Source organism: Sceloporus occidentalis, unplaced genomic scaffold (genome assembly GCF_023333645.1).
Source record: "Sceloporus occidentalis isolate IW3139 unplaced genomic scaffold, rSceOcc1.0.p SCAF_2, whole genome shotgun sequence".
NCBI lineage: Eukaryota > Metazoa > Chordata > Lepidosauria > Squamata > Phrynosomatidae > Sceloporus > Sceloporus occidentalis.
In genome coordinates, this window is record NW_028316982.1 from 273,501,042 (window position 1) to 273,527,959 (window position 26,918).

The 26,918-nt window shown below is 45.7% G+C and overlaps 1 protein-coding gene across 4 annotated transcripts in view; it reads right to left on the minus strand.

The window, feature by feature from the left end:
* Positions 1-26,918, minus strand: part of STIM1 (stromal interaction molecule 1) — a 136,789-nt gene that overhangs the window by 31,929 nt on the left and 77,942 nt on the right. For all 4 annotated transcript variants that reach the window (XM_089513174.1, XM_089513172.1, XM_089513175.1 and 1 more), the window contains exons 4-6: positions 24,485-24,599; positions 18,386-18,497; positions 15,867-15,982 (exon numbers count right to left, since the gene is read on the minus strand). In XM_089513174.1, coding sequence (XP_089369300.1) covers positions 15,867-15,982; positions 18,386-18,497; positions 24,485-24,599 — 343 coding nt within the window. The remainder of the gene's footprint in view (positions 1-15,866; positions 15,983-18,385; positions 18,498-24,484; positions 24,600-26,918) is intronic.

The following is a 26,918-nucleotide window of genomic DNA, read 5'->3' on the forward strand; positions in this document are numbered from 1 at the left end:
GGGCCTGACCAAAGCAGAATACAGTGGCACTATTACTTCTCTTGATCTACACACTATACTTCTATTGATGCAGCCTAAAATAGCATTGGCCTTTTTAGCTGCCGCATCACACTGTTCACTCATGTTCAACATGTGGTCTACTTGGACTCCTAGATCCCTTTCACACGTAGTTTCATTCAGCCAGGTGTCCCCCATAATCCTATATCTGTGCATTTTATTTTTCCGCCCTAAGTGCAATACCTTACATTTCTCTGTCTTGAATTTCATTTTGTTAGCTTTGGCCCAGCTTTCTAGTCTATTCAGGTCATTTTGAATCTTGATCCTGTCCTCTGGGGTATTAGCTATTCCCCCTAATTTGGTGTCATCTGCAAATTTGATAAGTATGCTCCCAATTCTGTCATCCAGGTCATTGATAAAGATGTTGAATAGCACTGGGCCCAGGACAGAGCCCTGTGGGACCCCACTGGTCACTTCTCTCCAGGATGAAAAGGAGCCATTGTTGAGCACCCTTTGGGTTCGGCCGGTCAACCAATTACAGATCCATTTAACAGTTCCTTTGTCTAGCCCACATTTTACAAGCTTGTTTGCAAGAATGTCATGGGAAACCTTGTCAAAGGCCTTACTGAAATCAAGATATACTATATCCACAGCATTCCCTTCATCTACCAAAATGGTCATTTTGTCAAAGAAAGAGATTAGGTTTGTCTGGCATGACTTGTTTCTCTGAAACCCATGTTGACTTTTTGTGATTATGGCATTGCCTTCTAGATGTTCACAGACTCTCTGTTTAATGATCTGCTCCAGAATCTTTCCTAGAACTGATGTCAGACTGACTGGACGATAATTGTTGGGATCCTCTTTTTTCCCCTTTTTGAAGATGGGGACAACGTTTGCCCTCCTCCAGTCTGCTGGGATCTGCCAAAAGTAGTTCCAGTTACTTTTGCTACATGTAATTAAACTATTTTTAATGCCGCAGTCAAGAGCTATGGTTAAACCACAATCCTACTTGCAGCCATGCTGTTAAACAAAAGATGGCAGCTTGTGTCACTTCAATTATTATTATTATTATTATTATTATTATTATTATTATTATTATGCTTCAATTATATAGCTCTGTAGATTTACACAGCACTGTACATACAAACATTAAAATAGATAAAGTAGACCTGTCCATGGCGTACATTTTAAGAGATAATAGCATAATAATACATATACATAGTACATAACAATACAGGAAAGTGTTCAATAAAGTAAAGCAGGCAACAAATTAAAAACATCAAATAACAAATAATAGTCATGCAATGCCTGGGAACGCTTCTCTGAACAGGATAGTTTTCAACTCAGATTTAAAAGTGGTCAAAGAAGTGATGATCCGTGTTTGTGAGGAAGGAGGTTCCAGGAGTGAGGGGCAGCAAGTGAAAAGGGACAAATCCGGGACGCGGCTGGGAAAATCCTAGGCTGAGACAGCAGACCTTGACTACTAGAACGGAGGGCATGAGTGGGAAAGTGAGGACAAAGAAGGTTCGATAAATGTTTTATAGTACAATTCTATAATCCCTGGGCGCTCACTATCCTAGTTGAGGCTTATGGGAGTTATCATTCACAGTATCTGGGGAGCACAGTATAAGCTCATAGCATCTGGGGAGCACCAAGTTAGTGCCTATCAGTATACAGCAGAAATGGCATTTTTTAGTATGGCAGACTTCTGCCTGCTACAACAAGCCTGCAAGGAGGGAGAGTGTGTTCAGATAGCCTGGCTTGGGTCCAAGCTATCTGAAGAACCACGTCTTCCTATATGAGCCTATCCAGGCCTTAAGATCTTTAGGAGATGTCCTTCTCTCTGTTCTACCAACTAAATAGGCAGATCTGGTGGGGACAATGGGGACAGAGCCTTCTGCTCCCAGACGTGGCTAAGAGGATTGCATCCTTGTTTTCCCTCCACTGGCAAGCAAAAATGTGCTTATTCTGTTAGAGTTTTAGACATTGACTCAGGTGGGATTTTAATGGTGTGGATTTTTAAAAAAAGTCATTTGAGAAATGTTATAGTAGGCCCTCCACATTCCCCGGGGTAAGGGGCTCGGGACCCTCACGAAAGTGGAAAAAACACAAAAAAACACAGGTTTTTCATTCTGAAAGAACAACTCTATAGGAATCCTATGAACAAATCTTCCCAAGAAAAACCCACTATAAGTTTTGGCCTTAGGATCATCATAAACGAGAAATAACTTGAAGGCAGACAACAATGAGGCTGAGAGACTGTGACTTTCCCAAGGACACCCAGGAAGATTCCATTCAGAGTCTTAGTCCAATGCTACAATACACTGGCTCCTTCTGGAAAGGATTTCATGGCTATTTGAAACTCCTGGGCAGTTATATAAGGCCTCACCTGGAATAACCATGTGTCTGGTTCTGGGCACCACAATTCAAGAAGGCTGCTGGGAAGCTGGAGCGGGTCCAGAGGAGGATGACTAGAATCATAGCATCATACAGTTGGAAGAGACCCCAAGGGCCATCCAGTCCAACCCCCTGCCATGCAGGAAATCCAGATCAAAGCATTCCCGACAGATGGCCATCTAGCCTCTGCTTAAAGACCAATCAATTCAAATGACCCAAAGGTCTGAAAACCATGGCCTATGAGGAACGACTCAGGGAGCTGGGGATGTTTAGCCTGGAGAAGAGAAGGTTCAGAGGTGGTATGATAGCCCTGTTTAAATATTTGAAAGGATGTCATATTGAGGAGGGAGCAAGCTTGTTTTCTGCTGCTCCAGAGAACAGGACCCGGAGCAATGAATGCAAACTCCAGGAAAAGAGATTCCATCTAAACTTTAGGAGGAACTTCCAGACAGGAAGAGCTGTTTGACAGTGGAAGATGCTCCATCGGAGAGTTGTGGAGTCTCCTTCTTTGGAGGTTTTTAAACAGAGGCTCGATGTCCATCTATCAGGGATGCTTTTATTGTGAGTTCCTGCTTGGCAGGGGTTTGGACTGGATGGCCCTTGCGGTCTCTTCCAACTCTAGGATGCTATGATGTCTATAACCAAGCACAGATAGAGGTCTAGACTTCCTCGGAAAGATCAGCAGCAAGCCTGCTTTTGTTGCGCTCACTGGCATCTGAACTAAGGCACTACATTTTGTATAAATTTAGAAATGAAAAACAGTCACAAAAAACACATGAGGTCAATCATCTCCCCAAGTCTCCACTTTGCTACAGGGCAGCAAATTCCCTCAGGCTTCCAACAGGAAGGAAGGAACTAAATGTGTTTTTCTGAAGACCTGAATAGTCCTCGGCAGGACCCAGAAGGGAATGACCTAAAGCCATGAAACGTACACGTTCTTCCACATATTCATCCCAAAGTTCGACATACTTGGCACATCATGTCTCAAATTGGAACCACTCTATTCTGCGTTGGTCAGGCTTCACTTGGAAACCTGTGTCCAGTTCTAGGGACCACAATTCAAGAAGGATGTTGAGAAGCTGGAGCATGTCCAGAGGAGGGCAACCTTCACTGCAGGATTTTTAAACAGAGGTTGTATGGCCATCAGGTTTCAGCAGTGTTTCAACTGTAGGTTTTCTGGACTGGCAGAGGGTTGATTGGATGGCCCTTGGGACTATGGTCAGTATCTGTTGGACGTTGACCACAGACTTGCACTGGAGGACCTAATGATTCCTAGAGATGTGTCCTCTCAGGTAAAGACATGGTGTTTTTGTTATTTGCGTTTTTCCCAGACTCACGGGGGTCTTGTGCCTCTAACCCTAGCGAATATGGAGGTCAAGTGTATTCTTTCCAATAATAGTCTCTTGCAGAACACTTAGTCACCTTTTGTGGAACCCTATGGGAGCCTTACTCCAAACGATATTGCACCCAGACCAATCAATTCAAATGACCCAAAGGAAAAAATTGATTAAAGATTAGGAGGAACTTCCTCAGGGTAAGAGCTGTTCAAGAGCGGAAGGGACTCCTTCAGGAGAAGGAGGAGAACTCTTCTTCATTGGAGATTTTAAAACAGAGATTAGAAGATGCCAGCCACAGATGCAGGCGAAACGTCAGGGATAAATTCCTCCAGAACACGGCCACGTAGCCCCAAAACCCCACAAAAAACTAGAGAGTAGTTAACCAGTCTCTCAGCAGTGCTTTAGCTGTGCATCTCTGCATGGAATGGTTTAAATTAGATGTTCCTTTGATATCTCTTCCAGAATCACCGAATTTCAGAGTTAGAAAGGACCCCAAGGACCATCTACTCCAACCCTCTGCCATGCAGTAATGTCCAGCTAAAGTACTCCCGAAAGATGCCCATCCAGCCTCTGCTTAAAGACCTCCAAAGAAGGAGAGTCTATGTAAGGTTGGAGGGAAGTTCCAGTTGTGAAGGACCACACTCCGCCTGAAGATCCTGGAAAACCACTGCCAGTCAAAGGAGACTCTATTGGGTTGGATAGGCCAGAAGTCTAACTCTGTATCCTTCATTGGGATTATAACTTCCCTTCCCTTCTGTTCAGCCATTCAGGCCTTCCTCTCTCTGGGAGCTTTCCAAATCCCTTCTGTGTTCTGGCAAATCTGTCCATCAAGTAATTTTCCATTGGCATTGCTGTGCCAGCCAGCAGACATTGCTGTGCCAGCAGACCTTTGCTTGGGACCAGCAATGAATTCCCTTGCTCACACCTGGGCTTGGGTGCTTCACCGGTGAATTATGTGCTGCCCCAGCCACAGTGTTCATGACACACCTCACCCGACTGCCTGGCAATCTAATCCCCACCAGCCAACATCCCTCTTTGTGATGAAGAGGCTTGGAAGAGGAATCCTGTGCCAAGCTGGCCTCTCTTTTGCTTCTGTTTCTCCCACCTCCCTTTGCATGATGTCTTTTTTTTTTTGGTGAGGGGGTACCAGGAAGTTCCTGCCCTTGTCTTTGCTAAGAGTACCTTTCAGGAATTAGTATGTAGAGAGATCTTTTGGTACCTTTGAGACTAACTGAAAGAAAGAAGTTGGCAGCATAAGCTTTCCTAGATTTCAGTCTACTTCCTCAGATGCATTTGGTGGAGTGGAAGCCAGGGACAGGCATATATATGCCATTAGTGTGGGAGTGTCAATTCAAATTCAAAATTCTTTGTGTACAGAAATGAAGTGGCAAGTCCAGTTTTACCTCAAAGGTGCAACAAGATCTCTCTGCATAGTGATTCTACAGACCAAGAAGGCTATATCTTTCAGGGATTAAAGAGATCTTACTGGACTTGCAGAACAAAGACCAGTGGCATTAACTTTGAAGCACCAAGCCAAGAAATTTCAGGGCAACACGAACTTACTAAATTGAATTTAACCTGCATTTTTGAAAAGACCTATTTAATGAAACACACCTCCCTCACTGTCGGTTGATCTCAAGGCAAGGAGCATTTTCTGCTTCCCATGATACACATGACCAGGACATGTTTAGAACTGCCTGCCTCGCCTCCCATTTCACCATCACAGCAAATCTTCACATGTTCTCACACATCCCGAAACTTGCAGTTGTGCCTCATGGGAAACTGATCCCATCATCCCTGGCTAATTCAAAGCAATGAAGCTGTGCCCCCTTCCTCCCCACCCCATGCCCTCTTCTGCAAAGCAAATGCAAATGGCCTCAGAAACCCTGGCAGGACAAAGCCTTTTTATTTGGAGAACTGAGGGTTATTAAAGAAAAGGCTTTTTAGAGGGTGCTGTACTGTTTTGAAGTGTACTGTTTCTTTTTAAACTGTTTTCACAATTATTTTTAACTGCATGCTTTACACTGTTTTTAATGTTATTGATCATTTAGTTCAGTTTAATTCCATTGTAATGTCAGTCTTTTGTATGTTTTTAAATGTACTGTGTAAGCCACCTTGAGTTCCACTTTCGAAGGGAAATGGGGTAAAATAAAGATGGGGATTACGACTGCATCACCAGCCTCCTCATCCTCATGGCACTGGAGGGGCACCAAGATCTCCTGGACGCTGATCACGCTTGTTTGTAGGTCCTGGGATCAGCTGGTAGGGACCATCGATTTGGTCAGACAACAATGTCATGCTCCCTCATCCTGACCACCCTCTGCAGCTTGCCATGCATTTGCTGTGTGCCTCACGCCCCTGGGCACCTGTGTTTCGTGTGCCAGCGCCACACAAGCTTAACTGGGACAAGGCAGCGTTCCAGCACTATGGAGACCGGGTCGCTCTCTTTCATGCACACACCAGCAGTAAACAAACACCAGGGAGCCCTTGGAGACCGAGTGCCACACCAAAGGAATGTCCGAGCGGGAAAATGCAAGCCTGCTCAAGGATTTCCCAGTCTTCCCTTCAGCCTCATGCCCTTCAAAACAGGACTGTTCTGTAATTGGCAATTCCAAGCATGGGATGGGTAGGAGGACCTTGGTGCCCCCCATGTGACCCGGCATTTTCCCACACAGTCTCACCCAAGGAGGATGTGTCCCTTCCAGACAGCTCAAACAGAGGTGACCCTTCCATGGGGTGGATTCTCGGTCAAGAGAGTGCAATAATGCCACAACCAGTTTCCCTTTCACTACCCAGTTATCCCCTTCCAGTTCCTAGCTCCTTTCAGCCAAGAAAGACAGGTGGCCAGCCAGCAAGACAGCCCCAAGGGCAATGCCCCCAATGCCCTCAGGCTCCCACCAGTTTCCTTCCATGTCCTTCACAGTGCAGCAAGACACACTGGGTCCCAGGCTAAGGGGGTTCTCAATGGGGCAAGCACACCTAGCCACTACTTAGTGTATGTGTGAACTCAGACCCAAACACAGCAGTCTTTGCTGGAAGGGGCAAGACTCATGCTGACGTTTCTCTGCCCAAGCACAACTTCTATGAACTGGGGGGCATAAGCAACTGTAAAAGGTGAGGAGGCCACATTTCCCAGGACCTTGCAGTCTTGCACACGCACCCTTTCGCTCACAAAGGAATCCATTTTTCTGCTCCCAAATGCCCCCTAAAAGACATGGGGGCAACCTTAGCACATTTGGGGACCTTTGTGTGTCATTTTAGGCCCCAGAGAAGCCTTTAATCCAAATATGAAATGGCACAGAAGCTGACTTTATCTGTCCCCAAAAGTTGGGGACAAAAATCTGTCAAAATTGCCCCCCCACAATCCCAAAGAGCTGCCCCCCCAAAGCCCCCAACAACAACCCTTGGGCTTTCCCCACAGCTTCTCTAAACCATGTTTGTAGGGTCTTCGCCTGACCCAGAATGCTGTGATAACGGGCTTCTCCCATTATTTAGGCAACACAGCTGCAGGGTAGACTCCCTCCTCCAGGTAGTAAAGGGTTAATGAGGTGGTGTTTAGTTGCATTTATAGGGAACTGTGCATGAAGAAGTCTCAAGTCATGAGAGGGAATTGCCCAGTGGGGTGGTCAGTTGGGCAGCAGCTCCTAACCTGGAGCAAAGAAAGGCCTCCCACCAAAGTTTCACTGCCCAAGTACACCTTCAATGAGCTGGGGGTTTAGATAATACATCAGCCATAGGCACCTGGTAAAGGTAAGAGGGCCACACTTGACCCCCAAGGAGATCTTGCAGGCCTGCACTCCCCCCGTTCCCTCAAAAAAGAACCCATTTGTATGCCCCTAAATGCTCCCTAAAAGGCACAGGGACAACCTTAGCACATTTGGCTTCCTTTCTGTGCCATTTTGGGCCCCAGAGAGGACCTTTAATCTAGACATGAAATGATGCAGAAGCTGGATCCCCGAAGGGTGAGGACAAAAACCCGATAAAACTGCCTCCCAAGGTGCCCAGGCCAAGACTATGCCAAGGGGCCCGGACCCCTAGCTGCCCTCCCTTGAGACATCCAGACTCAAAGTCCCAGCTATCGGTGAGAAGAGGAGGAATAGTGGGAATAGGTATTTAGCTAGTATTTAGCTTCTGATCCTATAATTTTGGTCAAGATTGTTGTTTTTCCATGATTAATTTTAAAACCTGCTAGCTTTCCAAACTCTTGCAATTTTTTTTTTGTTGCAATTTTTCTATGCCCTATGAGGAACGACTCAGGGAGCTGGGGATGCTTAGCCTGGAGAAGAGAAGATTAAGAGGTGATATGATAGCCCTGTTCAAATATTTGAAGGGATGTCACACTGAGGAGGGAGCAAGCTTGTTTTCTGCTGCTCCAGAGAACAGGACCCAGAACAATGGATGCAAGCTCCAGGAAAAGAGATTCCAGCTCAACATTAGGAGGAACTTCCTGAAAGTAAGGGCTGTTCGACAGTGGAATGCACTCCCTCAATGGAGTGTAGTGGAGTCTCCTTCCTTGGAGGTCTTCAAGCAGAGGCTGGATGGCCATCTGTCGGGGATGCTTTGATTGTGATTTCCTGCATGGCAGAAGGGGGTTGGACTGGATGGCGCTTGGGGTCTCTTTGAAATCTATGATTCTATGATTCTATACTGTTCAGCGGATCTTCCAAAAATATCACAATGTCATCCGCAAATGCCTTAAGTTTGTAGTTATTTTCTGTTATTTTTATTCCCTTGATTTCTTCTTCTTCTCTTATTTTATTAGTCTCAAATTCCAGCTGGCTTCCTTCCACTTCTGCAGGGGCTGCGCCGGGAAATGAAGGATCTTTCATGGGCAGCAAAGGAGTTTAGATAAATTGCTAGTGGGACACGGATGCTGCCGCTGTGGCTGCTCCTGAAGACCAGGCCCAGGTAATCTAAACACAGCGCCAGGAACTGTAAATATTTGAAGTGGCTGGTATATTAAGTTACGTGATTAATCAGCCCTTGCCCAATAAAGCAAAGGGCTTCTTAATAGCCAATGTGCTTTTCAGGAAAGGTTTCTATTATTGAAGAGAAAATAATGGCTCCCATTTAAGTCCTTTACCCCAAATGACCCACCTACTGGGAAGAAGCAAAGGAAAGGGGAACAGAAGCCAGAACATACCATCAAAGGGGAAGGATACCTCCAAATTCCAGACACAGATGGTATGGCTAGCAAGAGTCATAGTCAAACACTCAAACCTCTATGCCATGCTGGCTCTCTGATTTGCTCTAGGACTCGAGTTTCCCACAGGGAAAAGATTTCACACAGTGTGGATATGGATATACTGATACTGATCAAGCTGATATACAAGTGTGTGTTGCTATATGCTATCAAGGGCTCTTTGACTTCTGGTGACCCTCCAAGTGACAGATCCCCCACGAGATCCTGTTATTATTAACAGCCCTGCTCAGGTCTTTGTATGCTCAGGGCAGCCTTTGTGGCATCCTTGACTGAACCAATTCACTTATCATGCGCTCTTCCTCTCTTCCTATTGCCTTCTGTTTCACCGAACATTACCGTCTTTTCCAGTGAGTCACATTACCTCATGATATGGTCAAAGCACAATAGCCTCACTCTAGTCATTTTGGCTTCTGGGGAGGCTTGATTTGATCATGTCGTCGTAGGCCTTCAAGTCATTTCTGACTTAGAGCAACCCTAAGGCAACCCTAGCATGGGGTTTTCTTGGCAAGATTTGTTCAGAGGATGATTGCCGTTGCCTTCCCCTGAGGCTGAGAGCGAGTGACTTGACCAGGGTCACCCAGTGGGTTTCATGGCTGAGCTGGGAATCAAACTCTGGTCTCCAGAGCCATAGTCAAACAATCAAACTACTATGCCATGTTGGTTCTCTGATTTGCTCTAGGACTCATTTGTATTTCTGGCACTTCCAGAGAACTCTCCTCCAGCACCACATTTCAAAGGAGTGGATCTTTTACCTGTCAGCCCTCTTCACTGTCCAACTTTCACATCCATGCAAACAGCAGGCACTCACATATTTAGCAGGTCTTATTCTGCACATTCACAAGCACCTTTAATTTTCTGGCAAAGCTGGAACCACTGCCTGCAAGGGTGCTGGTATCCATACATGGCATTGGAATAGGGATAAAACATGGAACAAAGCTCAAAAGAAACAGGTAAGATCCCAGGGAAACTTACCTATTTTAAATTAGTGCTGGTTTTAAGAGGACAAAGGTCCAAAACACACTGTAGAAATAATCCAGTCTGAGAATGCTTTAACTGCTCTGGCTCAGTGTGCTAGGAAATCTTGGAAATTGTAGTTTATTGCAGCACTAGAGCTCTCTATTAGAAAAGGCTAAATGTCTCACAAAACTACAGTTATCAGAATTCCCTAGCATTAAGTTAAAGCGCTCTACATGGGGCTACCCTCGTACTTGATCCGGAAACTGCAACTAGTACAGAATATGGTGGCCAGAGTAATTTCCGGAACATCTAGGAGAGACCATATTACTCCGGTTCTAAAGTCCCTCCACTGGCTGCTTATTATTATTATTAATAATAATAATAATAATAATAATAATAATAATAGGATTTATTTATATGCCGCCCAATCACTGGGAATCCGGGCGGCTTACAACAGAAGGGATAATAGACAGTTCCCTGCCCTCAGGCTTACAATCTAAAAAGACACGACACAAAAGGAGAAGGGAATGGTGGGAGGGGAGAGGATCAGGTCCAGCATTCTTCTCTCTCTCTGAGGCCTGGACCAAGGCAGATGGACTGGAGGGAGGGCTCTTCTTCCAGGCTAGCCCTGGAGGAGCTGGACCTGCCTGGTCAACTCCCTCATAGGCCAGAAGATGACAGTTATGGAGGGAGTAGTCTCTTCTTCCAGGCTAGCCCTGATGGAGCTGGGCCTGCTTGGTCAATTCCCTCGCAGGTCGGAAGATGAGTTATGGAGGGAGGAGTCTCTTCTTCCAGGCTAGCCCTGATGGAGCTGGGCCTGCCTGGTCAACTCCCTCACAGGCCGGAGGATGACAGTTATGGAGGGAGGAGTCTCTTCTTCCAGGCTAGCCCTGATGGAGCTGGGCCTGCCTGGTCAACTCCCTCGCAGGCCAGAGGATGACAGTTATGGAGGGAGGAGTCTCTTCTTCCAGGCTAGCCCTGATGGAGCTGGGCCTACCTGGTCAACTCCCTCACAGACTAGAGGATGACAGTTATGGAGGGAGGAGGCTCTTCTTCCAGGCTAGCCCTGATGGAGCTGGGTCTGCTTGGTTAACTCCCTCACAGACTAGAGGATGACAGTTATGGAGGGATGAGGCTCTTCATCCAGGCTAGCCCTAATGGAGCTGGGCCTGCCTGGGCAACTCCCTCGCAGGCTGAAGATGACAGTTATGAAAGGAGGAGTCTCTTCTTCCAGGCTAGCCCTGATGGAGCTGGGCCTACCTGGTCAACTCCCTCACAGACTAGAGGATGACAGTTATGGAGGGAGGAGGCTCTTCTTCCAGGCTAGCCCTGATGGAGCTGGGTCTGCTTGGTTAACTCCCTCACAGACTAGAGGATGACAGTTATGGAGGGATGAGGCTCTTCATCCAGGCTAGCCCTAATGGAGCTGGGCCTGCCTGGGCAACTCCCTCGCAGGCTGAAGATGACAGTTATGAAAGGAGGAGTCTCTTCTTCCAGGCTAGCCCTGATGGAGCTGGCCCTGCCTGGTCAACTCCCTCGTAGGCCGGAGGATGACAGTTATGGAGGGAGGAGTCTCTTCTTCCAGGCTAGCCCTGATGGAGCTGAGCCTGCCTGGTGAATACCCTTGGATTACATAAACAGTGCCTCTTAGCAGGTAGCAACCATTCAGGCAGGCTTTTAGATTGAGCACTTAAGATCTGGGATGCTATTAGTTTCCGGGCCCAGTACAAAGTGTTTGTTATCACCTTTAAAGCCCTAAATGGCTTGGGTCCAAGCTCTCTCCGGGAGCGCCTTCTCCCCTACAATCCTCCCCACGCACTCCGCTCTTCTGGGAGAGGCCTACTTCAGCCACAAACATCTAGGCTCTCGGCTACCTCCCAGAGGGCATTTCCATCGTCGCCCACAGACTGTGGAACGGTCTCCGGATGAGATCCGTCTGCTTACATCCTTAGACAGCATCAAAAAGGCTGTTAAGACGGATCTCTTCCGGCAGGCCTTCCCAGAATAGAGAACCCGGCCTCAGGAAATTCCTATGAATAGATACTGCCGCTCCCATTGATTATTGTTATGTTGTTTGAGCCTTGGGTCAGTTTTAACTTGTATGGTTGTAATTCTCTATTAGATTTAATACCTTTTTAAGGGGGGAGGGTACTAGGGATTTGATATGTTTTGTATTTTTAACTTGTTAGCCGCCCCGATTGTTCTCAGAGGGGCGGGATACAAATATATTATTATTATTATTATTATTATTATTATTATTAAAGTGGTCTCAAACTGGATTATTTCTGCAGGGCAGAAATTATTTCTTTTGGAGCAAAGTTGTCTTTAAATTCTTTCTATTATAATGACTGTTTTAGCCGTATTTTGCTTTAATTTCTTCCAATCTGTTTTGTGAGACACCTCCCAATTCTCAGTTAGAAAAAAAAGAGATATAAAATGAACCAAAAAATAAAATGCCTTCAGCCCTGAGACAATCTTCCAACTCTTCCAATCTTATTCCTCTTCCAAAGTCCTCCAGTTTTAGCCAGACGCAAATCCAAAGCGAAGCCTTAAAGAATGAGCAAGCAGCAAAATCTACACAAAGCATACAATGGGGCACCTGAGATTCCCCAACATCAAGCCCTTTGCTTCGGCAGCCAAGTCGAAAGAGGATCCGGTGCTGACGTCCTGGGTTATATCCCTGGCAGCTGCGAGAAACCCCACAAGGGAAGACAGCACTTAAGAAAGAATAAATAAACCTCTTACATCAATAGATTTGCAAGCCTTGTACACAACACAAATTGGTTCCCACACAATCTAAGCGGCCTAAACATTCCTTTTTTCAAAAACAGCACAGAAGATGACAGAGACCAGGCCGGGTGTCAAACTCACCCCTCCAGAGCCCCAACCCTTCATGCGCCATCTTAAAATCACAGACTCCTGGAAGAGCCAACCTCCTTCCGCTAGGCAGGAAAAGACAACTCTGGCGCTCCCAAAAGATGCCCATCTGACCTCTGTTTAAAGAACTGCAAAGACGGAGAGTCCCTCATTCTCCAAGGCAATCTATTCCACTATCAAACAAGTCCTGCAGGGAAAAAAGGTTCTCCCTACTGTTTAAGGAGATTCTCTTTTCTTGTATTTGAATATGCTGGTTTGAGTCCTAGTTTCTAGAGCAGCAAAAAACAAGCTTACTCTGTCCTCTGCATATCCAAACAAAAAGCCACCAGTGATACCTTTATTGGCCAACCAAAATGCACAACATGCTTGTTGGCCAAAAATGGATTTTTGTTTGGATTCACTAAATGGCCAACACAGCTCCTGCTGCATGTTTTCTGTCCTCTGCATGACATCCCTTGAAGATATTTGAAGATAGCTATCATGTAATCTCTCAGTCTTCTTCTCTCCAAGCTAAACATACTCAGCTCCCTCAACCATTTCTCAGAAGGCTTGGTTCCCAGACCTCTGGTCACTTGAATGGTCCTTCTTTGGACATGTTCCAGCTTAGCAATATCCTTCTTGAACTGTGGTCATAGAATCACAGAATCCTAGAGTTGGAAGAGACCGCAAGGGCCATCCAGTCCAACCCCATTCTCCCATGCAGGAACTCACAATCAATGCATCCCCGACAGATGGCCACCCAGCCTCTATTTAAAGACCTCCAAGGAGGGAGACCACCACAATCTCGGAGGGAGTGTCGAACAGCTCTTACTGTCAGAAAGTTCTTCCTAATGTCGAGGTGGAATCTCTTTTCCTGGAGCTTGCATCTATTGTTACGTGTCCTATTCTTTGGAGCAGCAAAAAACAAGCTTGCTCCCTCCTCAATATGAAATCCCTTCAAATACTTAAACAGGGCTATCATATTATCTCTTAACCTTCTCTTCTCCAGGTTAAACATCCCCAGCTCCCTAAGGCGTTCCTCACAGGGCTTCATGATCTCCAGGCCCTTCACCATTTTCATTGCCGTCCTCTGGACACAGTTCCAGCTTGTCAACATCCTTTTTGAATTGTGTTGATTCCTTCAAATGAGGTCTGACCAGAACAAAACAGAGTGACACTACTATCTCCCTTGAAGCACTAAATTGCACCCCCTTCTCCATATGAAGACACCCCTTGTAAGAAACTTGCTCTTCCAAGACTTGAGCCAGGAGGAGCAATGCTCTAAACATGGCCCAGGTGCCAGCAGAGCAAGCAACCCAGCCTCAGAAATGGTTGGCACTTCTACCACCCCCACAACCTCTTCCCATCACCCACCTCTCCCCCTGGCCTCCCACCCTGGAGTGAGTTTTCCATGGACTCCTAGCTGGTCCACCAGTGCCTTGGATTCCCAGAGCCAACGTAGGCATCACCAGTTGGGTTGGTGCTTTGACCCAGCCAACCTCCTGCTGTGTAATATGGCTCAGTTCCAGGATATCTGAAGGGCCCTCTGAACTGGGTCTGACCAGGCTCTAGGTTCTTTGGGAGAGGAACTTCCCTTGCTCCCAAGCAGGTATGTTTGGTGAGAAGAAGGAAGAGGGTCTGGAGTGGTTTATGAGTCATCAGTGAGTAATACATGCAAAGACAGAGCAAAAGCCTTCTCACAGTGGATAATGAATGTGAAAATTATGGCATGGAACACAGGAAGTTCCCCATACCAAGTTGGATCTTCAGTCCACCTAGCTCAGAATAGCCTCCACCAAGAATGGGCAGCTCTAGTCTATCCCAAATGCTGTATTGGAGTTTCCACAATTCCTTGTTGATGCTACACTTGGCCATTCAATTAAAGAGCATCATAGTCACTGAACCCTGGCTTGCACCAACTAGTGGAAGTCCTCCGGAGATTTCGGAGAGGATTCTCTCCCAGCTCTACCTGGAAATGTCAGGGGTTGAACCCAGGTTCCTTTAGCTGGCCACGCATGCACTTTACCACTAAGCCATGGACATTCTGCTGCAACCAGATGTAGTGATGGTCCCTATTTCCAAAGGCTTTGACAAAAGGATTAAAGAAATTGCTGAAAGGAAGGGGTAAAGTCTGGCTTGGCTTAGAAGCCAAAATACTGCTTTAATGGTGATAGAAAAAGAGGAAGATTTGCATGACGGATTGATACCTTAAGGAAGCTACAACTGCCCTGAGCTTGCAAGATCTGAGCAAGGCTGTCCATAACCAGTGTGTGATGGCCCCTCATTTGCACAGATACCATACACTGAAGCTGACTTGATGGCCCATAACAACACCACAACTGTTGTAGTTTTCCAAATTACAGAGAAAATTGTCCAACCACACCAGTGATCCCTGCCAGCAGGTAAGAAACCGGAAGAGTTCTGAATTGATCCTTCTGGACCAAAGAAACAAGGTCTCTTTCCTCTTGAACACACATCTCTTCCAAATCCCAGTCCCTGCTGCCTACCAATGCTCCTCACATCTCTCATCTCTGTACTCTTCCTGCAAAGAAGTGGTGAATACCATAAAACAAATACCTCTCTGCCACGACCTGGATACACTGGCTGCAGAACTGTGAAGCAAAGCCACCATTTCATTGAGATTTTCTTCCCCTTGACCTGAACTTTAGAGTCTATAACTACTGAACAACTTCTGCTGAGCAAGTTACCCACAGACAGCATGAGCAACACACACAGAGCATCTCCAGAACATGTTCGGTTCTTGCCCTCAAGCAAGGACTGTTGGCCAAATCCTGGGCAAGGAAATTCCACAGCCACGGAACCTGCTCTTGTCCAAGTCTCTGAAGGAGTGGGACTGAACAAACAGAACAGGAAGAGTGTCCTGGCTTGCCCCTCATCCACAGCTACAAAACCTGAAAACCCTTGGTTGAATAAAAGGAAGGACAGTCTGGTTCAGGAAGGCAAAAGGCAAGCCATCCAGGGGTTTATCACTCAAGAGCGGCCCTCTGAGACCTGTCCTTGGGAAGTGAGTCTGGAGGACCCAACAGAAACCCCCTGGGAAATACTGTCCAAACCACTTAATCAATCCTAGGTAGTGTGGACTAGGTAATGTGACTTACGGAGGGGAGGCCCAAACAGGACGGTATCCAAGGCTTTGAGATGCAGCTTCTGCCGGTGGCTCCTGTCGGTCATCTTCAGGACAGTTCCGGTCATGGTGGCGTTGGTTATTGCCAACCTGAAAGAGAGACAGAAAGGAAAGGAGATTGAGCAGGAGACCATTCTTCAATTTGGGAATAGGAAAGACATTCAGGAAAAGAACTACAGCTGGGTCAGAGGTGGATTCCCTAGACAGGGCCTGCAAGGATACACTGGCCTGCAGACAGGAAGGAGATTCCTGTAAAAGCAATTTCCTTGTTATTCACAACAAAATGTGGATCTCTAAGGAGGCAGCAGTTATTTCCATTTGGGATGTTGTCTCAGAGAGCTCTCCCAATCCAGGAAGGGGACCTCCAGAGCCCACAAATGAGGAATATTAAGCACTTGGTTAGCATTTCAGGGACCAGTTTCTGGGCAAAAGGAAGAGGAAAAGGTGAGACAGTCAATGCCTCGCAGCCGGTTTCCTTCACACGGAGCAGTCATAGCTCTGCAACAGAGTGTTTGCTTTCCATGCTGAAAGACCCTAATTCGATCCTTGTCCCTTTCTCCTCTTAACAGGATCTCAGGTAAGATGGCCCTGAAAGTCATCCTATCTTAGCATAAGACAGCCTCCTAAGTACACCTTCTTTATTTTTGTATGGGTTTTTTGGGCTATGTGGCCGTGTTCTACAAGAATTTATTCCTGACATTTCGCCGGCATCTGTGACTGGCATCTTCAGATGCTCTGAAGATGGCAGCCACAGATACAGGCAAAACATCAGGAATAAACCCTGCTAGAACATGGCCATATAGCCCAAAAAACCCATTAAAAATATGGATGCCGGCCGTGAAAGCCTTCAACTTCACATACTCCTTCTTTGTTTAAAGCACCTCACAACCCACTAAGGCCCCTGAGGGAATACACAATGGGCAAACACATTTCTAAAAAGATTAAATATACAAATTTTAAAAAAGACCTTCAAAATTATCTAAAAATATATTTAAGATAGATAAAACTATCTTTAAAAATAGTTCCAGCAACCATTTGGAAGGACTCAAAGACATAGCTGTGTTAGCCCAGAAAATCAGTATGCAAAGGGATCTTGCAGCACCTTTGAGACTAACTGATGTCAGTTAGTCTCAAAGATGCTACAAGATCCCTTTGCATACTGGGACAAGTTTGGAAGGGTGCTCAGAGTTCCTCAAGAGCCATCCAGATATCTTTGCGTGTGAAGCATGTTTCTCTGTGTGGAGTGATATCCCAGAGCATCACAGCCCTCTTGAAATGAAGTGACCTGCAGACCAAATGCTTTCGCATTTGCTGTGAGCAGGAGACACATACACACTGGATGCTGTTCCCTTGCCTGTGTGTATGAATTCTAAAGGAATTCTTGTAGTGCAGACACTACTAGCTATCAGATTTGCAGCTGTGCCTCTCCCTTCTGGACAAATCCTGCCAAGGAAACCCCATGATAAGTGTCACTTTAGGGTTGCCATAGGTCAGAAACCTTAGTTTCCTCACAAAGGTACAGGGCTTCTTGATAAAACCATTTTCAGACCAGATTGTTTTTATAGTGATTAAAACAATTCTCCTAATCCCCCTGCCACCCGTTTTAATTTTTTTCTGCCAAACAGGGGATCAATGTTGTTCTTGGGCCCTGATGGCCATTTTGGGCTTGCAAAGTGTCTTTTATTTAAAAAGAAAAAAAGACACCGCAGAAAAATCTAGTCTGAGACCGCTTTAACAGCCCTGGCTTGGGGACTGTAGTTCATTCTGGCACAAGAGCTCTCTGACAGGGAAGACTAAATGTCTCACCAAACTACAGTTCCCAGAATTCCCTAGCATTGAGCTGAGGCAATTAAAGTGGTCTCAAATTGGATTATTTCTGCAGTGTCTTTGGGACCATAATTTCACTTTCCACTTTTGGGGAATTCTGGGCAGTTGACTGAATACAGTCCGTCCTCGCCTTACGCGGGGGATCCGTTCCGGACCCCTCCGCGTAAGGCAAATTCCGCCTATGCTCGAGCCCCATTGGAAACAATGGGGCTCGTGCGCGGCGGAGCGGCGGCGCAGCGGCGCAGGGTGCAACGGGCGCACGCGCCCATTCAATTGAATGGGACGCGCCGCCCCTTCCACCCTGCGCGTGCCCCGCGGCTTGAGCGCGTATGCTCAAGGCCACGTATGGCGCGGGCGCGCTGTACTTAACTTTTACTGACAGCACTGTTGGGTTTACTTCTAGAGTTTACTCTATCACCTGCCCCAGCTATTTCTCTTGTCATGGCTTCCTGAGTAGACAGTGGTGGTAGTTGTGTGCCTTCAAGGTGTTATTGTTGCATGCCACCATGGGTCCCATGTTGGGAGAAAGGTGGGATACCAATCACTCAGTCAGTCTTTAAGATGCCTGGGTATCCTCACAGAAACCATGCGTTCTTTCCCTTCTGGTCCTAGAGACGCCCCTCTTCCTGGCACAGTTTCCTATGCTCAGCCCTAACCCAAACTGACCTTGGCATGGCATGCCCAGTGAGCTGCAGCTTCCTGAAGGTTTCTTCATACTGTGGCAGCTCTACATAAGTGATCAGCCACTGCACAACCTCATCGACCGTCCAGTTGTAAACTGCAAAAGGTAGAGAAAGCCAAGTGAGCAACAAAATAAACCCACAACCTGGCCTGGAGTTCCACAGTTCCCCAGAACTAAAAGCCAGAGCCATGGCCGTGTGTCCCTTCCAAGATCAGACAGGATCTGGTGCTTTTCTTGGGCCCCTTTTAACTTTATGATAGTAATTTGCAAATATTTCTAAACCGTATCTGGTTTAGTTTATATTTTACATGGCATCTGGTCAGACAGGTAAGTCATTTTGAATCACCGTCTTGGGTTGGGAGAAGTGTGATATAAATAAACACACACAGCAATTACAAGAACAATAGCAGCAACAACAGCGACAACTGGGCTCTCCTGCAACAGCCTCCAGTTCAGATCCAGCATCTCTGCAATTCCTGTGGTGCTTTCAAAAAGCCATGGCAAACTCCTCCACAGAGAAGACCATGAGGAAGTCAGTTAACATTTTACAAGCACACATGCTGCTCTGAAAGCCCAGCCTATGCATTAACTGGCAGTATTTTGGATCTGAACTCTTGAGCATCACAGAGAGTTATTACTTTCTTATTTCTGCCCAGGCAACTGTCAAAAGGAAAGAATTTTTTCACACAGCGGTTCATAGCCAGGAAGTGGAGAAGAAGAGGAGGAGAAAGAGTGAGACGCAGGGGAGACGCAAAAGGGAACCACCATCTACGCTTTGTTAGAAAGGACCACCCTCCGCCGGATCTCCCCCCCAAACTCTTTCTGGTTTTATCTCAGCCATTGGAAACCAAGAGGCTGTTGACGCAAAAGCACACTGACCATGATCAAATTGTGTATTCCTGCATGTCAGTAGATACTCCTCCCCTTTAAACCTTTCTTTTATTGAAAGTAATGAAAGCTGGGCAGTAAAGTTGATAGGAAAAGCATCAATTCATCTGAAATGTGATGCGGGAAGAGAGTTCTGAAGATACCCTGGACTTTCAAAAAGATGGACTACTGGGTCCAAGAGCAACCAAGCCTGAGTTCTCCCTTGAAGCCAAAATGGCTAAATTGAGGCTGATGTATTTGATATGACTCACTAGAAAAGATGATAATGCTTGGTAAAATGGAAGGCAGCAGAAAAAGTGGGAGTCTGCTTTACAGGTGCATAGACTCAACCAAGGAAGCCCTGGTTGCCCTGAATTTGCAAGCTCTGAGAAGGGGGCCTGATGACCACGGTCTTGGAGGACTCTTATTCCTAGGGTTGCCATAAGTCAAAATCAACTTAACTGCAAATAACAACAACACAGAGTTGGCCCATCATCTCCATGGGCTTGCCATCCATGGACTGGAGCATCCGCGGATGGCCCTGGCTCATTCTCCGCAATGGCAGCATGTGCACGCACCCATGCCAACAAGGTCGCATGTGCATGGCACACTGCCATTGAGAAGAATGGGACGAGGACCTGTGGTATTTGGCTTCCACGGAGAGGGTGGGTGGGACCAGAACAGAACCTCCATGGATATATATTTTTTTATTGTAATCTTTATTTGGTTTTCTTACAAACATATCAAGAAAGAAGAAAGGAAAAAACAAATAAATAAATAAATTAAAACAAAAAAAAATAATAAAATAAAATAGAACCTCCATGGATATGAAGGGCTGACTGTAACTTTACAAAATTCAGCAGATCAAAATGAAATTGACAGCCACAGGTGGAGGAGTCGAGAAGTGGCGGAGAAGGTTTGGAAAAGGATACATGCTCTAATACAAACCATCACAGAATGTAAATTCCCCTTGGATCCCAAACGGTACCTCTGAAATATTATTTCAGATGCTAAAATAGAAAAAGAATTTGGAAAATTGCTGTTTTACGCTGTTGTAGCAGCCAGAGTGATTTTTGCATCTTACTGGAAAAGTGAAAATGAAATACGTGTGGATAAATGTCTTGTTAAATTAACAGATTATATGGTAATGGATAAGCTTACCTGCTTATTAAATGGGAAATCATGGGGGGGGGGAGCGCCAAAAAAACATGGGAACCACTGGTGAACTTTTTAGAGAAAGAAAGAAAAATAACTTTAAGTATGGACTGATTGTAGTTTGGTAAGGAAGAGAATCTCCAAAGATGATTTATTTAGTTATATCTATAAGAAGTATATGAATTCAGCTCAAGTTATACAGTAATAGAAAGGAAAAAGGAGTGTGGAAAAAGGCAAGTTGAATGCTTAAGATGGGAAACTGAATTATCAGTTTTGATTATTGTGATGATTGCTATGGAAATTCAGGAAGATAATTTATATAATGGTGATAATGTCTGGGTTATCTAATGTTGGTTGTTGTCTGTTAATGTTGGTTGTCTCTCTGTTTTTTATAATATGACAATTTTAAATGTGAAATAAAGGTAATTGGGGGGGGGGGGGGGAGTTTACAACCCAATGGCATTCCTCAGCAGGACATCTAATACGTGTATATTGAGACCAGGTGGATCAAGATTATCTGTTTCTATTAATAAAAGAAATAAACGGAAACCGATCCTTAATAAAGAAGTCACTGTGGTGGTGTTCATTTCTTGAGTTGTGAACATCTTGAGTCAGAGAGAGAGAGAAAGTTGTCTCTTCCACTTTCTGCATCCATATGGGACGTACCAGGGTCAAATGGGCAGGGAAATATAAATAAATGATGATGATTATTATTATATCTCATATTGAGGATGGAGCGAGCTTGTTTTCTGCTGCTCCAGGGAATAGGAGACAATGGAGCAATGGATTAAAGCTCCAGGAAAAGAAATTCCACCTGAACATTAAGAAGAACCTCTGACAGTAAGAACTGTTGAACAGTGGAAGATGCTGCTGCCTTGGAGGGTAGTGGAGTCTCCTTCCTTGGAGGTTTTTAAACAGAGGCTGGATGGCCATGTGTCAGGGATGCTTTGATTGAGAGTTCCTGCATGGCAGATGAAGGGGGTTGGACTGGATGGCCCTTGGGGTCTCTTCCAATTCTATGATTCCATGATTCTAGGAGCTGGTTTGGCATTGCACCTCTCATCTCAACTGAGGGAACTCAATGGCAATAGCAACTGTGGTGGGCAACAAACACACCCATGTCTTTCAATAACAAGGAACTGAACGGGGGTCCACTGGGGTGGAGAAATCTATGGCCTCCACAGCCCATAGAGGGAAACTGAAGCAGAAAGCAATGTGCACTATCACAATGGCCACGTGGGCTTCCCTGGGCCATGCTTCTAACTGGTGTGGGAGACACAAGGCTCAATGTGGGGAAGGCATGATGCCCAAGGTATTACCAAGTTCCTGGTCAAAGTGGAGATTTTCCACCTGGTACTTTAGCTCTGGACAAGTTCCAGCATGTCAACTTGTCCTCTTTGCTTTCTGCTTCTGTCAAACACTCAGCTTCCTGTCCATTTCAGAGGCTTCTGAATTTCAAGAAAATCAATGAGATATGGTGCTGGACAAGAGTTTTGAGGATACTGTCGACAGCCAAAAAGACAAACAAATGGGTCCTAGAACAGATCAAGCCTGAACTCTCCCCGGAAGCCAAGATGATGAAACCGAGGCTGTTGCACTTTGGACACATCACGAGAATTATTATTATTATTATTATTATTATTATTATTATTAAACTTTATTTCTAAAGCGCTGTAATTATACACAGCGCTGTACAAAGTCGGTAAACTTAAAGAGTATATAAAAGGCACAACTAATCAGAAAAGACAATAATGCTGGGGAAAGTGGAGGGAAGCAGAAAGCGAAAGAAAGGCTGTGTGCTGGATGGATGGACTCTATGAAAGAGGTCACAGGGATGAGTTTGCAGGAACCAAGCAGAGCAATGGAGGACAGAGTCTTGGAGGTGTCTCATCCGCAGGGTCACTATGGGCCAAGATCGACTCAAGGGCCGTTAACAACAGCAAACTTTAGCTGGGACTCTAGCTCCAAGATAACCAGAGGATGTCTCCCCGCCCCATTCATCCTACTTACTGGGAATCCAAGCAGGGCAGGGGGACATTCCAAGAGGGAGAGGTAAACCCTGAGAAAGAGGAACGACGGTTACCTTTACACCAGGGTGGGGGCTTTCTGCATGGCTTCTGAGCCAAAAGGCTTGAAGATTGTGCTATTGTTTTTTTCAAAAAGCATTGGGGGGGGGGGTGTTGGGGCCCCCACAAAAGTGGGGTGCAAGCTGCACTTTCTACGTCCTTGCTCTAGATCTTCCAAACGTCAGTCTTGGGCCATGGGCCAAATCAAGCCTTTGAAAAGAAGATCTCTCCCAACATCCTGCTTTTCTTAACATATGTGTACAAGATACTGAATGCTTTTGGACCGTGGAAATATTTAAGGACCTCAGAGCATCATCCTCCCTCAGGCCATTCAAGCACAGAACAAAAGGCCGAAGCCTCTGCTTCAGACACAGGACAGAGTCCAGTAGTAAAATGGTGATGGGGGGAGTTGGACTCCAAAGGAAGGAAGGGTTCTGTCTGCTGTAAGACATTTACATGACAATTAAGATTTTGCCAGAGCCAGGAGAGGTTTAACAAGGCAATAAAGGAAACAAGAACCAGAGACGTGTCTGCTGAGCGAAGGCAGGCAGGCCAAGGTGCTGCAAATGGCTTTATCTTGGGGCCACTCAACACCCGGCCTTGGCCGCTTGCCACCGTGGGCAGGCCACTCAACATGAGGATGGAGGACGGATCTGTCCACTGCTCCCATAGCCACACTAGAATGCATTTGCAGGCTTCCTTAGGCAGGAAGCCACAAATGCTAGGAAGAAGGTGTACTTTGAACTAACAGCCTTGTGCTAACCTGCTAGGCAGCAAAACAGCTTCTCTCCAGGTATAAAGAACATGAAGCCCCTTGAATCATTTTCTGAGGGAAAAGGCAGGATATAAATAAAGAAGAACTTCAAACATTAATCAGAAAGAAGAAAGAAGAAGATTAGGAATGGGGAAGGCAGCCATGAAAGGACTGAAAAAGACCCTCAAGAGCAAAGATATACAAACTGAGAACAAATGTGAGACTTGTCCAAGCCACTGCGTTCCCCATCGTCACATAAAGATGAGAGAGAGAGATGGACAGTGAAGAAGCAGCTAAAAAGAAAATCAACTCATTTGAGATGTGGAGCTAGAGAAGGATGGCCAACTATTACAATTACAAAGCCATTTCACCGTTGCAGTGCTTAACCCCCATTTTACTAGCTTGTTTGCAAGAATATCATGGGGACCTTGTCAAAGGTTTTACTGAAAATAAAGATATGCTACAGCATTCCATTCATCTACCAAGCTGGTAATTTTATCAAAAAAGGTATGTGATCAGTCTGGCATGACTTGCTTTTGAGAAACCCATGTTGACGTTTTGTGATTATGGTCTTCTCTTCTAAATGTTCACAGACTCTCTGTTTAATGGGCTGCTCTACAATCTTTCCTGGTGATGTTACTAATATGATGCGTTATGTGTCAACCGCAGCTGCACAAGGTATACCATACAACACAAGGACAGCAAGTCTAGCAAATGAGAAAGACATAGATAGATATCTGTAGGTAAACACTTTTCAAGGCAGTGCTCTCTCTCCAAGCTTCTCCACTCCTCACCCCAAGAACTGGAAAAGAGGATTGAGGCCCCATAATCTGGAAAGTCTACAACACACACAAATACACATTTTCCATGCATACCAGGTCACAGACATTTCTTTTATGACAGGATGGACATGTGAGGGGCAGATTCGGGGAGAGAGTGCTATGTAGACAGCCAGGTACTTTTTACACCAAGCCATTGCTTTCCACACAGCCAGGCCCTTCTATGGCTTACTGCTGAACCACTGGCTCTTGTTTCTACCAGGAGGAAGGTCTCTTTCTTTCTCTTTCTTGTTTTGTGTTCCCTACTTCCTGATCTATGATGCAGCTTACAAACAAGCCACAAAAATAAACTCAACTGGGGCAAGGAGAGGGAGATGCAAAAGCTAAAAGCGGCCAACAAAAGGGCTCTCTTCCTTTGCGTAACACACAGAGAGACGCACACAGATGCTGCATGGAGCTCACCTTCGGAGGCTTTCCAGGCCTTCCAAAGATCCTCCACACTGATGAGCTTGTCCTCCCCATGGAAAGTGCTGTGCTTGACTGTTGGGTCGTGGTAGTTCAAGTCTTCCCTCAGGAACTGGGAGGAAAAAGAAGCACAAAGCCAGTCAGGTCTGGACACTGGAGAGTTTGCACTGAAACAGTTAGTACTTGTCACCAGAGGAAAAGAAGATGCAAACCCCACCCTCCCACCAACATCCCAGGAAGGCGAGAGACATGGCTGGCTGGGCCAGCCAGAAAAACCACCAGCAGCAGAACACGTTATAAACCATCCTGGGCACAAAATGCTGTTTGAAAACACTGAAATTCTGGACCAGGCCAACAATGATCAGGTCAGAATGAACAGGGAAGCCACTGAAATCCACAAACACCTAGACAAAAGTGAACAAAATTTGGCTGCCAGTCCTGAAAAAGAGCAAAATCAAGACCAGCAAATGCAAATGAAAACCACTCAGGGTGAAGGGAGTTTCCCAGCAGACTATGGATCATTAATTAAGGAGACACAAGTCCTCTTTGCCTAACCTCCCACCCAAAGGCCTTACCATCAACAACAGAACAATACACAGATTAACATGGAAATCTCTCCTCCCAACCCAGGGGCACCCTGTGTGTGTGTGTGTGTGTGTGTGTAAACACACCATTCACTTCCATGCCAGCATTCTCTGAAGATGCCAGCCACAGATGCTGGCCAAACGTCAGGCATAAACTCTTCTAGAACATGGCCACATCGCCTGAAAAACCCACAAAGAACTCCCTGGGACAGATGGCCATCTGGTCTCTGTTTAAAAACCTCCAAAGAAGGAGAATCCTCTGAGGGAGTGTGTTGCACTGAAATATGTAGAAATACACTGAAAGGGTTTTATAAGGGCAACTCGATGGTCAACTTTAATCAAAAGCTGCACTGGAAGACAGAGAGATTCCTAGAGAGAACACTCCGCCAGGCGTTTGTAGCTTCTCCAGTGCAATTCTATGGTCAATGTCTGGCAGGTGTTGACCACAGAGGTGCCCTGGAGGACTTAGAGATTCCCAGAGAGCTGTTCTCTCAGGTAAAAACATAGTGACCTTGTTATACGCGTTTTCCCCACATTCCTGGGGGTCCTGTGCCCCTAGCCCCAGCGAATGTGGAGGTACGAGTGTAACGGCAGATATTCTTTCCTTCCCCCATGCATAAACATATACTCTTTCCTCAATACCTTGCCACACGCACATGATTCTGTCTCGACTCTGCAGCCTTGCCAAGAACCCAGTTTGGTGTTAGAGAAAGAGTGAGGCTTCTCCACCATTCCAGTTTTGAATGCTGAGATTTTCTGGTCAGAACTGTCCATGTGGAGGCATAAAGGATGCATGTGGTGGATTTGGTCCTCAGGTAGTGGGGAAAATGATCCCCAAATCAGTAACTTTCTCTCAAGGCAAGAGGAAGAAGCCATCCTTGATCTGCCAGCTACCAATCCATCTTTGATGCTGGGCCGCTATTAATAAACTGCCCCATCATCACCTCCCAAAGCTGCAGCTAAAACCAACCAAATCTGCTGCATCTCTTTTTTCTCCCCAAGTTCTTAACACCTGCCAATTGAAAGGCTATTCTGACCCATACGCACACATTGTGAAGTCACAAGGGCACGCAAAACCCAGGATATGCACGCAAGATGTGTGATAGGCCCATTTCCAAAACACAGCCATCACTAGGTCAGGGCTATCGAGCAAGGAAGCCTACCCTCCATCCCTGAGCCATAGAGGCCACACCTGAGCAAGCCTAAGGTTAACAAAGTCACACAGAGAGACAGACACACAAAGGGAAAGGCTGACTTCAGGAGGGAACCTGAAATGACTTCTCTTTGAAGACAAAGGAACAATCTGACTCTGAAGATGGTGGGTTCTCCTTGTCATAATTCAGGATAAGCTGTTCACTCAATAGGAAACCCTAACCAGAACATTCCCATTCCCATTCCCATTCCCTTCCTTCTGTCTTTTTTTAGGGAAAAGGTAAAGGTTTTGCCTCCACAGCTCCATACCTCAACAGCGAATACCTCAGTATAAAACTGGGTTGCCTTGAAATCACCGTTTGCATCGGTCAACTCAAGTTGTTTATGAAATTATCTTATAAGACAGTCCTGCAGATGGGTAGCAAAGAATGCTGTGGCACTTTAGAGATTTTAAGGCCGAAACTGCTGAATTTTTAAGTCAACAACACTTGTGTAATTTCTCTTGATCCAATAGGTCAACTCAAGTTGTGACTAGCTCTAGGATTTAGGCCTCCGTGGAGTAATTATGCTTGGAGTAGTTTTATGCAACCTCTTGGACTAAAACTCTACAAGGTGGCTAGCAATAAATTAAAGCATATAATAAAACAACAGCTAAACATAATAAAACCTCTTCAATTAAGCAGCAGGAAAAACCA